The sequence below is a fragment of the Quercus lobata genome, chromosome 8 (assembly GCF_001633185.2).
Source record: "Quercus lobata isolate SW786 chromosome 8, ValleyOak3.0 Primary Assembly, whole genome shotgun sequence".
NCBI classification, from domain to species: domain Eukaryota; kingdom Viridiplantae; phylum Streptophyta; class Magnoliopsida; order Fagales; family Fagaceae; genus Quercus; species Quercus lobata.
Genome location: NC_044911.1, coordinates 63,988,624 through 64,002,117, shown reverse-complemented (window position 1 = coordinate 64,002,117; position 13,494 = coordinate 63,988,624). Strand labels below are relative to the sequence as shown.

Genomic DNA, 13,494 nt, shown 5'->3' with positions numbered 1-13,494 from the left:
ATATAATCTTCTGGTTCATTAAAATGGTTTTGCGAAGGACACCCTTAATCCTCGTATTTCAAGGGGATCAAAACTCTTTCGGGAGTTTATGGAACCTAAAATGGTGGCCTCAATGGTTTGAGGTTGACTGCATTTCAACCTACTAGTCACATTTTGAGCTTGCGTTTGGAAAGCTCCGAAGAAGCCCATCGTTTTGGACTTATCTTGGAAAGTTGCACACAAAAAAAAAACTCTTCTCCCTCCTCTTTTTAAGTACTTAAAAGTTAAAACAAATATTAATAATAAGCAAAACACATCAAATATATCTCAAGTCTAAATATTTAAATAACACAAAATGGCTGGAAGCTGCATTTTATACGACCTTTGAATTGGAAGACTTATCTTGAACTCTTTGTAATTTACCGTGGTTTTAACAATCAAGAAACAATCAAGAAGCCTGACGCAAATGAAAAGAAGCGAATTTCCAGCAAATGAACGTGTTGTATGTATTTTCCTAGTCACACAAGGTTCAAAATCATTTAAGCTGTATGTCCTGCCTGCATATGCAACAAGCATATTGTGCTTAACAATATCCAGCTAAGTAACAAACATCTACAGCTTAAACGGTACATGGAGCATTATTGACGTTGTTCTAAGAGAATGACACCTTCTCAACACATGATGCTTTATCAATTTGTTCCCCGGATCTATAGCCAATTTAACTGACAAGAAATATCAAGTACAGATCACCAACTACACTTGCATCCCCTACCTAGAAAAGGTAAATACGCAAAATATGGAAAGAATAACATGACTGGAGAAACAAACTTCGGAGCTCTCTTAACAACATTACCGGGAATAAAAGGAGAGAGCTCACTGGATACCATGAAATGAAGGCAAGACAGCAATAAGAGGTTCTCCATAACCAACAGCTTCTGCAAACCATAAACAGTTTAAATCAAACAGTTAAAAGAGAGTCATCACCACTTCTACTATAAAACTCATCCATCAATTGATGTAACAAAATTAAAGTACAGAATTCATCATGAGAAACACATATTCACTGACTTAAAGTACGAAATTCTAAGTCTCAAACAAATATCATAAAAATTCTTAAATTCACTTTCACTTCACACAGTCAACTTTCTTTTAATTGGTAATTTACACACGCAACTAATGGATTTTGAACCCACAACCTCACCCTTTACCTAGAACTTATTAGAGGAGGTGCCAGTTGAGCTCTGTTGAGCTAGAGCTCATTGGCACCAATCCCTTTTTGAAAGGCTATACTGCAACAAACACTAGAGAAACCACATGAAAAGGGGCCTAGCTGGCCTGAAGCTTCTTTTCCATCCACTTCACACAATCTGTTGGCAATTACATGAACTGATCATCAAGAATTGTAATGAATCTTGTAAACCTCTATGGCTGCTCCTTAGAATGGCATTGATTCACATATTATGAGCAAATTATGCACAATTTCAGTGGAGAGTGGAGGGAAGGAATATATAATTATTAACTATATCCTAGAAATATTAATATTTTTAACAGATCTAAGTTTTATATCCTTGGTCATATTCATCCTGAATGTTCATATGACTTATAAACTAGACACTAGTGTGTCTATGTGTGTGCGCTTTTGTAAGTTACATACATCTGGTGGGTCTTGAATCAATAACCTCACCCTCCACCTTGCTCTTACAAGGGAAGGACGTGCTATTTGAGCTAGAGCTCATCGGTGATAAACTAGCACGAAATTATCATAATGGTTTTCGGCTTATGAATTTCTCCTGGTGCACCTAAGGTGAATGTACTCAAGTGTCAAACAAAAATCCCCCCAAAATTTAGCCTTTGACGAAGTGTTTCAAGACAAATAAAAAATATCAAGTCATAAATAAAGAGATAATAGCCATTTTACCTCCCTCATCAAAGAGGACCTTTAAGACTTCTCCTGCCACATCTGACTGCTCAAAATAGCAAGAGGAAATCATCATGATAAGCAGCTATTGAGAAGAAATCACAAAAATAAAGAAACTGAAGCAGATTAATCACCTTCACAGGAAGTTCAGTGCCAAACTGATCCAAATATCCAATAACTTGTCCTTTTTTTATTAAACCACCCTGTAAATCCAAGAAATAAGAAAAATTGAATGTGTATTTGTACCTAAGGCTGTGTTCCTGTACTTGTTGGCAACATAAAGTCTGAACACTTTTAGATATACAAAAAATAATTGGACAACAAAATCTATGCATGCACAGATACCTCTTTACAGATAGGAGGTTGCTTCTTCCCTTTCACAGTTCTACCCCTCCGGAAAGAGCCAACCTGATAAGAAAAATGAATAGTGAGAACCAGGACATATGTATTGGATCCACACTAGATAAGAACACCACATACCGCTGGAGATGGCACTAGGACATATGCATTGGATCCAGAAGCCTCCAAGGCTGCTAACTTTGGAGACTTCTCTACAGAGGTATTCGTGAATGGACTGGTCTTTTCTGGGGAGGATTTTGTTGGTGGTGGTGGTGGGGCAACAGGTGCTGAATCTACCATTGGTTTAGTTGGAATAGGTGGTGGTATTGTCGGCGAAATTCCAGACATGGGAACTTGTGTGGCTCCTCCAATGTTTCGTTTAAGATGCATTTCAAAATCTCCAACCTATCAAAGAGCAATATATAATCGGTTTCAAAATAAGATAATGCATGAATACCTATATGCTAATGCAACCGAAAGCCTGCAGCTGAGGGTATGGAAATTAACCTTCAATTTCAGCTCAGCAATTTCTGTCTCATCACAGACCTCTAGTAACAGTGCCTGATTATTTAAAAACAATACGTTACTCATTACATTTTAAAACATAATGAAAAAAAATGCAAAACATGAAGGCAGCAAGATTCCTAATCATTGTGAGCCAACAACAAACCGAGAAGTTCAACTAAGAGATGATAAGAAAAAAATAAAATGAACATAATTTAGGGATAATAGTTATGAAAGAATAAGGCGAAGCGCTGAGCATGTGCTTGTAAGGGTTGTAGATTTGCGGGAGTTTGAAAATCATCATATATGAGTTCATCATGCATCAACCTTAGCAAGTTTAGAAGCATTTGATCTTCACAGAGCACGACTGAAAATAACAATTAACTAAATGACCATTTCATTTTGTTTTTCTGTTTTTGGACAGCTTAATAATAGAAAATGTACAGGTAATATTATGCTAGTTTCTGTAGGTCTATCATTAGTCGACACTACACCAACAGATAAACATATGGAGGGAAAAAGCTACCAAAATTCAAAGATTCATTCTAACCTCAAACCCATTAGGAAAAGTAGCAGTTCGTGGAGTTTTCTTCTCCAATGTTCCTTGAGTTTTCTCCTCCAATGGTCCTTGGGTGGTGCTATCTGATATAACTGTTGCATATTAATCATTCAGTTTCACGATGCAAATACAATATGAACTCAGATAATAAAATATTACATATTAGAAACACGTATTCATATACATAGGAAACTTCAAACCATCATGGTTTCATGAATACCATGGATATCAAGTAGCAGAAAGGAGGTGTCATGTTTGAAGAAGAGTAAAATGCCAGATGTACCCAGATTTCTCAACGATAACTATTATCTTTAGTATGACATATGGTGTATGAATAAAGATGATAAAAAACGACATATGGTCATTTCATTCTCTAGTGTCCAAATTAAAATTGGAACATATCAGTGCTTGTTCTCAGATGGCGGATGTAAAATTTAGTCACTCCATTATGAATGAATCAATGCTTGTATTCCCTTTTCCTTTTTTTCCCCTACGCATAATCACACACTCTTGAGAAATATTTTACATTTCTGGTACTATGCATAGAGCAAGATCACATAGCTTCTGAAACAGAAGCATAATTTATGTATCTTTTTTTTTGGGAGGGGGGCGGGGGGATAGCGTGCCCACGGGGCAATGCACAAGGGGCTAGGGTAACAATGGACCATAAGCTCACTGGTAATTAATTTATTTAGTACACAAATAATAATCTTTACTACTTTGTTTCATGTCTGCTACAACTACAAAAAAACAGAATATCAAAGGTACTGATACACAAACTCTACATCATTTTGGCCATAAAATAACCTCACCATTGTTAGATGATTCAGTAACTTCAGATATCTTGACAGATGATACTATTGCTCCCTTCCGCTTTGTTGGTGAAAAAGCAAGCTTCCCACCAACTGTCAACCCTTGAGTGCACCATTTACTAGGGATGGGCCAGCTGGCATTATATATTGGTACCACACCAGGCTTCTCAAGTAAGGACTGCATATTTGATGTACTCCCTACAGAATCTGGAATTCAAGAGAGCCAAATAAGCATATAAATGCAGATCAAGCTTTGGTAATGGCTCCATGGTTTGCGCTTTGCAGAGTTAAGTGAAAAGGATTATACAAATATGAACATGTAACCAATATATGCCTATAAAGTAATGTAATACTAAGCACAAAATTCAACCATAAATGTCAGGTTCAATTCATTAGACTAAAAAATGTCAAACAGAATTTCAGCCATACAAGAGAAAAATCACATTTTACTAACCGAAAACATACTATATTTTTCCAGAAAGGGGCCCAATTAAACTTTCACAAATTTTTTTATTTTCTTCATGCACCAAAGGGATCTGTTTTCTCATTTGAAGTTGCTGGCTAATGGTACTCAACTATAAACAATTTACTCATATTCCTTATAAAACATTTGAAGACAGTTATTAATATGCAATCAATCAAAGAAGCATCTGCTAAGACCTTATTTATTACTTTTCCAAAAAAAAGCTTTGTAAGGTACATAGAATTTTCAAAACTTTTTTTAACAAGTATATAATATAGTTAACAAATAGAACTTCCAAAATTTTATTTGACAAGTAAAAACTTGCTATTATCTAGTTAGCACATAGAACTTCCAAAACTTATGAGAACGAAAGGCAATAATTTTGAGAACCCACTATTAATCTCTCTCACTTAAAAAAATTGATATTTGGTAAATGACTAAAAATTCTAAATAAACCAAAAAATATGCTTCGTGAGGTTGTGAAAGGTAATTCAAGTGTTTGCAACCAACAAATAAGGAAACCTTTGTTATTTGGTAATTGACATAAAATTCTAAATAACCAAAAAAGAGGTTTTGCTGTGGTTTTGAAATGTAATGCAAATGTTTGCAACCTACAAACAAGGCAGTTTTCCTTATGAACATGGAAGCAAGTTTTTTGCATCATTACAATGCAGCTAGCAAGAAAAAAAGACAAGAGTTTTCTATCCAAATTAAACATTTATAATCCTCTTACTATTTTTTAGCTCATTAACCAGGACCCCAATAAATTCATAAAATCTGTACCGTAACTTTGTTCTTCTCACTTATTCATCTACACAGTTCCATTTCCTTCGAAGAAAAAGGAACAAAAAAAAGACTTTGAGATTCTTCATTAATTTATATCCATCTAACTTAAGAAAACAAACACACATATGAGGCATCTCTTTAAAAACAAATCCAGAAGCTCGTACGATCTGAATCACAAATTCAAATCATTTAGTTTCTTTTTCTTTTTCTTTTTCCCTTTCATTTTATCATCAAACTAAACAGAGCCAATATATCAGATAGAAATCAAGCTCCAAGCTCCAAGCTCAAATCAACCAAGCCTCACACTAACAGACTAACTTTCATACAAATAATATCTTATGATCTGAATCACATACATAAACTCTGTTTGGTTCCTAAGAAGATTTTTAAATAAAGAAATTGTTAATTTTCTATCATAACTCAAGGAATTTCGATTCCTTTTACTCTTATTTCATCATCGAACCAAACAGAGACCGAAATCAATCAAGAAATCCAACTTAAAGCTCAAATCAACCAAACATCGCACTAACTTTCACAAAAAATAAGCTCATACGACCTGAATCACATATGTAAGCTCTGTTTGGTTCCTAAGAAAAAAATGCAATAAAAATCTTAAATAAGGAAATTATTAGTTATCTATCATAATTCGAAGCATTTCGATTCCTTTTTCTCTTATTTCATCATTCAACCTAACGGAAAACGAAATCAATCAGGAAATCTAGTTCAAAGCTCAAATCAACCAAACCTCACACTAGCCTTCACAAAAATGAGCTCGTATGATCTGAATCACATACATAAGCCCTGTGTAGTTCCTAAGCAAAAATGCATGGAGATTTTCAAAAAAAAAAAGAAATCATTAATTATCTATCACAATTCGAAGCATTTCGATTCCTTTTTCTCTTATTTCTTCATTGAACCGAACGGAAAACGAAATCAATTAAGAAATCTAGCTCAAAGCTCAAATCAACCAAACCTCACACTAACATACACAAAAATAAGCTCGCATGATCTGAATCACATACATAAGCTCTGTGTAGTTCCTAAGCAAAAATGCATGAAGATTTTCAACAAAAAAAAAAAAAAGAAATATTTAATTATATATCACAATTCGAAGCATTTCGGTTCCTTTTTCTCTTATTTCTTCATCGAACCAAACGAAATCAATCAAGAAATCTAGTTCAAAGCTCAAATCAACCAAACCTAATCACATAAACAAGCTCCGTGTAGTTCCTAAGCAAAAATGCATGAAGATTTTTTTTAAAAAGGAATAGTTAATTATCTATCACAATTCGAAGCATATCGATTCCTTTTTCTCTCATTTCTTCATCGAACCAAATGGAGAACGAAATCAATCTAGAAATCTAGTTATAAGCTCAAATCAACCAAATCTCACACTAACCTACACACACACACACACACACATATATATATAGAGAGAGAGAGAGAGAGAGAGTTACAGTTGAAGGATCGGAGAGCAGCGAAGGACTCCATGAATGAGAAGAGAGAGCGAACCGAACCGAATGGAATGGAATGAAAAAAATGAAATGTAAACGAAGAGAAAAAAATGGAAAGATGGGGAGATAAGAGGGGAAATTTATAGGAGTTCCAGGGGCAAATTCGAGAAATGGATTTTATTATTATGTATGTATGAGAATGAGAGCGTGTGTGAGAGTTAAGTGCAGTTGGGGCGGGACGGTGAAGGTTGTTGAGAGTGCTTTGAAATATCCGCCCACTCTCCTCAGCTTCTCTGCTCTCTCAATTTCGTTTTTTAACCCCTTCGCTAACGTGCGCCTCGGTTTACACTGTACTACTTCTATCACGTTCACCCCAAAATTCTTTTAGTACTCTCAAGCATGGATTAACGCTTAGAACTTATTTTCTTTTCTCACATTTATGATACATCCTGTTATGAATTTAATAAGTGAATTTCATTATAAATGTAATAGTATAATTCTCAATACTTTGAAAGTACCTAAATATTACTCCCATATCTCCTTATTTTATTTATGTAATATTTATTTATTTTTTTTCTCTCTCTCTTTTTATTTTATTTTATTTTATTTTAAATTTGAAATGAGAGTACACTTTTTTTCCCATTTAAAATGGAAAAAGTTTAACGGTTTTTCAAGTAGTTAAGGACAGGTTATAGTTTTTGACTTTTTTTCTTTCCTAGTGGTCCACATCATTTAAATATTTAAATGATGTGCCACTATACATCAATAATTGGTAATCATAAAATTATGAAATGGATATGATTTAAAAGAAAGGATATTTTTCCCCCTGGTGGAATATAGGACAACATCGTTTAAAATTATCGTTTTTTTAATAATAAATTACACTTCTAACTCTTATTTTGGTATTGTTTTGTTTAGGTTCGAGATTTTTTATTTTGATTCACTATACTTAGTTCCGTTTTCAAAATAGTCTTTTCATCTATGTTAGTGTAAAAAATAGTCGTCAAGAGAGAAAAAAATGACATTGTTTTGTTGACATTTATAGGCCATATTGTTGTCATTTCCCACATGCATGCAACGAAAATAATATGTCAATAATCTTTACAACTTATGTTGTAGCCATCATAATAAAACTGCAACAAGTTCATGGACATGATCCTAACTTAGATGAACCACAAAAATTAATCTGAGTATTTATGTGTGAGTGTGTGTTAAGCCATAAGCCGTTCTGTTCTCTATCTTTTGCTGTTCGCATTCCATAGATTATGGGTCATGTTTCCTGTTTCCTAAATCCTAATACCCTTATAATCTGAAAAACCACAACGATTGATGCTGCATTTATGTGACTAATGATTTGTTCTAGGTTTCCCATATTCTAGAAAGACATGGAAATTCCTCACAGGAACAGAAGTGAAAGACCAAGAGAAACACACTTCTCTTTATATATTCAATGAATTTCATTAGTTTTACTAGTCTGTCACTCTGTTGTAGAATAAACATGTTAAGTATATGGGTGGTGGGGTATGTGACATGCCATTAGAGTTAGGGGAGCATCTGGCTTATCGAACTTTAATAATCTGGAAGCACTTTGATGTAAGTGAGCCAAAAAGATTATATACCTTCAATTTCTTTTGTCATAAATTTATAGTGAAACTTAGAGCCAAGTATAGGAACACTTTTCCTTAATAAAAGAAGTAGAAATTTACAAAACGAAAGCAAATATTAAGTACAAACCTTAAAATAGAAATCTGCAAATTTCTTCTAGTTTTCTTAGCTAAGCAATGTTAAGATGAACAATTTCTCTAAATTCCAACCTCCTAGTCTCACTATAAAATGTTTTGTATTTGTTAGGCCAATATGTTAACCAAATCCACCCTCTTATCTCCCACTCCATAGTCCTTCCTATGGCACTTTTGTCCACCTTCCAGCACACTCTCTCTCCATACTCATCTCCAGCAAAAACCACTCCTCCTTGCCTAGTGAATGGTCTGTATGCACTCGAGTATCGGTCTTTAAACCAAGCTTTAGGGTTAATTAATGAAATCTTTGAAGGCTTGGAAGAAAATACCTCTCTTCCATTCATGCTATCATGAAGAAACCAATTCAAATTTGCACTATAACCATTAACCGATTCCTCGAATTTCCAAGGCTTCAAGCTTATTGTCATGGTCTCTCCAGCCGATACCTTGAGTCCAAAGTAAGAATTAGGCGGATCAAACCCGGCTTCTATAGTTTTTTCTAAGCCAATCTCTCTTGTTGGGTTCTCAGATGACTTGCTCACCGAAAGGCTTAGTACGTTGGTTTGAAGAGTTGGAGTGAGTTGCAATGAAATTCTTGAAGGAAAGTGCTTTTCTGCTGCCCCAGCTCCTCGTTCATTCATGAGGGCCTCACTCACAAGTCTGATAATGTCACACCTGTTACAAAAGAAAGACAGGCCTCAGTTGGTCATATTACAAGCAATGCAAGAACAAGCTTAATTAAGAACTGTTTCATTAGCATTTTAAAGTTACATTCTTTCACATATTATTCAATAAAACTTAGTACAGACTTTGGCTTTAAATGAGAATAGAAGTACTTTTGAATGGCTAGCAAATTAAATTGGGGCTTGTCTGGTTTGGGTTTTGAAGGGGTGTTAAATTGCTTTAAGACCTTTAAAACTCTTTTAGCTGAAATTGCCAAATATTTTGCTTTTTTTGCTAAGGAGTAAATTTTAAGGGGATCCAAGCTGAAATTTGAAACTTTTAGGAAAAAGTTCTATAATTCACTGCATGTCCATGCTTTATCAATCCAAAATTATAAAGCTTTATCCATTGTAATTTGTCAAACACTCAAAAAGCTGGAAAGTTTTTTATTTATTTATTTTAATTAAAGCTCTATATGGTAGAAGTTCAAGTATTAAAACTCTAATTCCTGCAGAACAGTAAGCTTAGCTCTTCAAATATCTTTGTACTAAGAATTGAAATATACAATGAAAATCATCATACCTTATGTTATCAGTGTTCACTATCACATCAACCCACCTCTCTTGAATTACTACTTTGTAATTGAATTGGATTACACCTTCAAGTTGGTTGTAAGTAAGAGAAAATTGCAGTCGCTCATCAACAGAAGGATTGCTCGAGTTTTCGACATCCATGGCTATAACAGGGCAATATAAATGAATCTTCCATAACCCAAAAGTTGAAAGTGCATAAGAAAACAAAGGTGATGGTGTTTTGAGGGAGCGGTGGGTGGTTTGTTGCTCTATAATCCAATTAGTAATTGCGAGGTTCAAGGACCTCATCCATTGCTCTTCTAAATTTGATCCTAAGAGTTTCATGAGCAACTTTATTGCTTGTCTAGACTGACAATTACTTGCCAAGTGATTTTTTAGGGTAATAAGACACCCCGAACGGAGATCTTGGGGAGCTTCATAGATGCAAATGAGGAATAATAGAGTGAAAAATGAAAAATTGAAAATATCTTTGAAGTTGGGAATAGAACCTAGTTTAGGGAACTTGAGAAGGGAGTTGTTATTCTTGTTATTTGAACCATATTGAAGCACATCTTCAACAAAATTTACCAAGAGGTTGGACATGGTTTCCTCATCTATCAAATTTATGGATTTAGAGTTGAGCTTGAATGGTTTTGAGGTCCAAAGACAGACAGGTAGATTAAAATCTGCATTTATAGCAAAAGAGAGATCATTTCGGGATTGGTTATATTTGGCTATTGAGAGATTGAGGGATGGTTGGGATGAACTTGAGGAACATATGCATAGAGACATTGAATTTTTTTTCCATTCAGTGATTGGTGGAAGATTTTGAACCCAGAAATATATATCAGGAAAGGCACAAGGAGCAGCCATAACTAGTAGACTAAGTAGAAATCTCTTTCTTTCTCTGCAAGGACTTGTGATGAAAAACCTCGTATATAAAGGCTGTTTCGTGAATGGAAGCTATGCTTAGATTCTGGTGGGGAAGAAAAGTCAAAAGTAAAGCAATATAATTGGTACATGATATACATTGAGAAAGAAACTTGGTGAGATGGATGGTTGTACAAGAAAATAATCAATGAGTATCATTCTTTGATTAAAACTGTAACTATATCATCTGCCTATTGCAACTTGCAGGGGTAAAAAATCAGCAACTAAACGTAACCATGATGTTTAGCTAGAGTTTTAAATAGAGAAAGGAAATTCCTTCTTTTTGTTGTGAAAATATGAAATGGAGGACTAGGAAAAAAAAAGTGTTATATAATACCTTTTGAAGTTGTTAATCATTGTGATTCTATAATTTTTATTAAAAAAAAATTGTTAATCATGGTGCATTAATAAAAGTTGCTACATCAGTTGCATTGCCGGTTAAAACAAAATGGAATATTATGTAAAAAATTGTGAAAGATTGTGGTAACTAAAATCACATGTATGATTATTTCCCAAAAAAAGTTAATTTGTTCATGAACTTTTCACAGGTAATACAAAGCATGCTTGCTGCCTTAAAATTAATTGTGAGATGCCAAATAGTAATGGTGATTGGCCTAACTTTGGTTTGAATGTAGATAAAGATCACTAGAGAATGTCGTATTCCTATGATTCTCACCCTTTATATAGGATTCGATTCTCTACTCCGTGCCTCCCTTCTTGCCTTGCCTTCTAAGGCTTCTATGTCTTCCTTCCACTTTTTTAATGGAAGTTTCATCTCACCAGAACTTAAAAATAATACTATTAACTCTTGTTTTTGGAGATACTCTTAGTGGAAAGTAATTAATGGCTTGGTTGGTGTTGACTCTATTTGTTTTTGGACCAATGACTTGGGGACTTTATGGACGAAGCAAAGTGAAGTGGAGCGGAGTGTAATGAGTGGAATGGAATGGAGCTATTATATTTTATTTGTAAGATTTGTAGCAGCCATCTAAAGAAATTTTTTTCTTAGTGAAAAAAACAAATACAAAAATAGGTGGTGCCAACATATGCTTACAACGAATAAAAAACAATACGATGGAAAATAAATTAAAACAGAATTTTCTTAATAAAAACTTCTACAAATAGCATCAAGTTAGAAAAACCTCTCAGTATAAGTTAACAAGTGTTATAAGCTGACAATGCATCAAAAGCAAGCTCAAAAGACTATTTGTGTATGAAAAGTTGATCATAGAGGATCAATTTATGATATACCAAATATGTCATTTAAATGATTACAACTTAAAAAAATATAAACAACAAATATATCAAGTCACCAGAGCTGAAATATATCAATCAAAGCAATAGATATTGCGATATGGTAACGAAGTAGAGAAATCGATAGAGAACACTCCAAAGAAAAATTCACTACGGAGGTACCCTTATCCTAATAAGAAATTCACTATATAAAAAAAAAAGGTTTACAATTTGATTCAAACCTTTGAACCAGTGGCGGAGCCAGAGGGGGGCACCTGCCCCCCCTGACTCCACCTAAAATATCTTTGTATATGTAAGGGATTCTGACACAAAGAAAAAGAAAGAAAAAAAATGACTCCCAATTAGTTGTAACTTGAAAGTGGTTCTGATACAAGAAAGGGAAAGTAAAAAAAAAAGTTTTCTCAAACATCAAATCCTTTTCACCTAATTTAATGCTCTTGTAAGCTTTTGTCTTGCCCCACGTTTGATAATTATTTCACAACTTTTTTTCTTTTTTAATTTCTATCATTATTTTCACTGTTAATGATAATTTTTGCAATATTTTATTGTTAAGTGATGCTAAAAATATTACAAATATTACTATTTATATCTTACAAATTGGCATGTCACCAATCATAAAAAAATAATTACAAACATCTATCATTATATTGTTTATATAACACTAATCACATTTTTACCACATCAATTTGTAAACTTTTTGTTATAAATTTTGTAGTAACTATGAATTGGTTATTTTTGTTTATTTATTTTAATGATATGAAATATATTTATTTTCTTATAATTGTTTCTTTGTTTTGTTATTATTATTGATTAATATTTTTTAGATTAATTTCACTTGAAATGATGTCTTTTAATTTTGCCCCCTCTAAACCAAAATCTTGGCTCCGCCACTGCTTTGAACCCAGACTCTACTGGATAATGAACTTGATGTGGCCCCACAATTAGTTTTAGATACAATTTGAACTCTCCTATAATGAACACCTTTCACGAACTACATTCGTGATCATAATTAGTACTCTCATTGTGTTCGTTGCATACTCAAATAGATTCGCACTATATTTTTTACAGTACTTATTTTTTATGTTTAGTTGGAAGAGTGATGTTAAAGCTACCATAAATTTTATTATATAAAGTGTACAAATTGATGTGCTGATTTCTAAACACAAAATAAAAAGTAAGATATTTATTTATTATAATATTGATGTGCATGGCACCAATTTTATTCATTGTCATGTTAGTTTGCAAACCTTTGGTATTAAAATTGATTCCATCATTAGACATCACAAAGAATCATTATCAATATCCCAAGTAATTTTCTTATTTGAGTGATGTTGGATATAATACAAAATTTACTATATAGACTTTAAAAACTCATGTCACTTTTTAAACACATAACAAAATAATAATTTAGAATTCTATTTCTTATGTTATTGATATTACACTAATCACATTCATTATCATATCAGTTTATACCTGATTAGGAAATCTCAAATGTCCTAGATATTTTTATAGTAAAATTAAT

General features: G+C 33.4%; 2 protein-coding genes across 5 annotated transcripts; both read right to left on the bottom strand.

Annotated features, from left to right (window-relative positions):
- Positions 1-335: 335 nt before the first annotated feature.
- On the bottom strand, positions 336-7,166 carry LOC115957264 (biotin carboxyl carrier protein of acetyl-CoA carboxylase). Of its 4 annotated transcripts, XM_031075465.1 has the most exons (11): positions 6,818-7,118; positions 4,112-4,318; positions 3,291-3,391; positions 2,744-2,797; positions 2,378-2,641; positions 2,243-2,305; positions 2,032-2,100; positions 1,898-1,943; positions 833-914; positions 520-536; positions 336-453 (listed from the first exon to the last, which is right to left on the bottom strand). In XM_031075465.1, exons 1-9 carry the CDS (start codon positions 6,849-6,851, stop codon positions 853-855), a joined length of 900 nt encoding a protein of 299 aa, XP_030931325.1. In that variant the 5' UTR covers positions 6,852-7,118; the 3' UTR covers positions 336-453; positions 520-536; positions 833-852. The 4 variants fall into 4 exon arrangements, with proteins under 4 accessions (XP_030931325.1, XP_030931323.1, XP_030931326.1 ...); XM_031075464.1 differs by lacking the exon at positions 336-453 and having other exon boundaries at positions 461-701; XM_031075463.1 differs by having other exon boundaries at positions 336-914; positions 6,818-7,166.
- A 1,156-nt stretch (positions 7,167-8,322) lies between these two features.
- Positions 8,323-10,677, bottom strand: LOC115958187. Its single transcript, XM_031076575.1, has 2 exons — positions 9,799-10,677; positions 8,323-9,228 (listed from the first exon to the last, which is right to left on the bottom strand). Exons 1-2 carry the CDS (start codon positions 10,659-10,661, stop codon positions 8,589-8,591), a joined length of 1,503 nt encoding a protein of 500 aa, XP_030932435.1. The 5' UTR covers positions 10,662-10,677; the 3' UTR covers positions 8,323-8,588.
- Between the last annotated feature and the right edge of the window lie 2,817 nt (positions 10,678-13,494).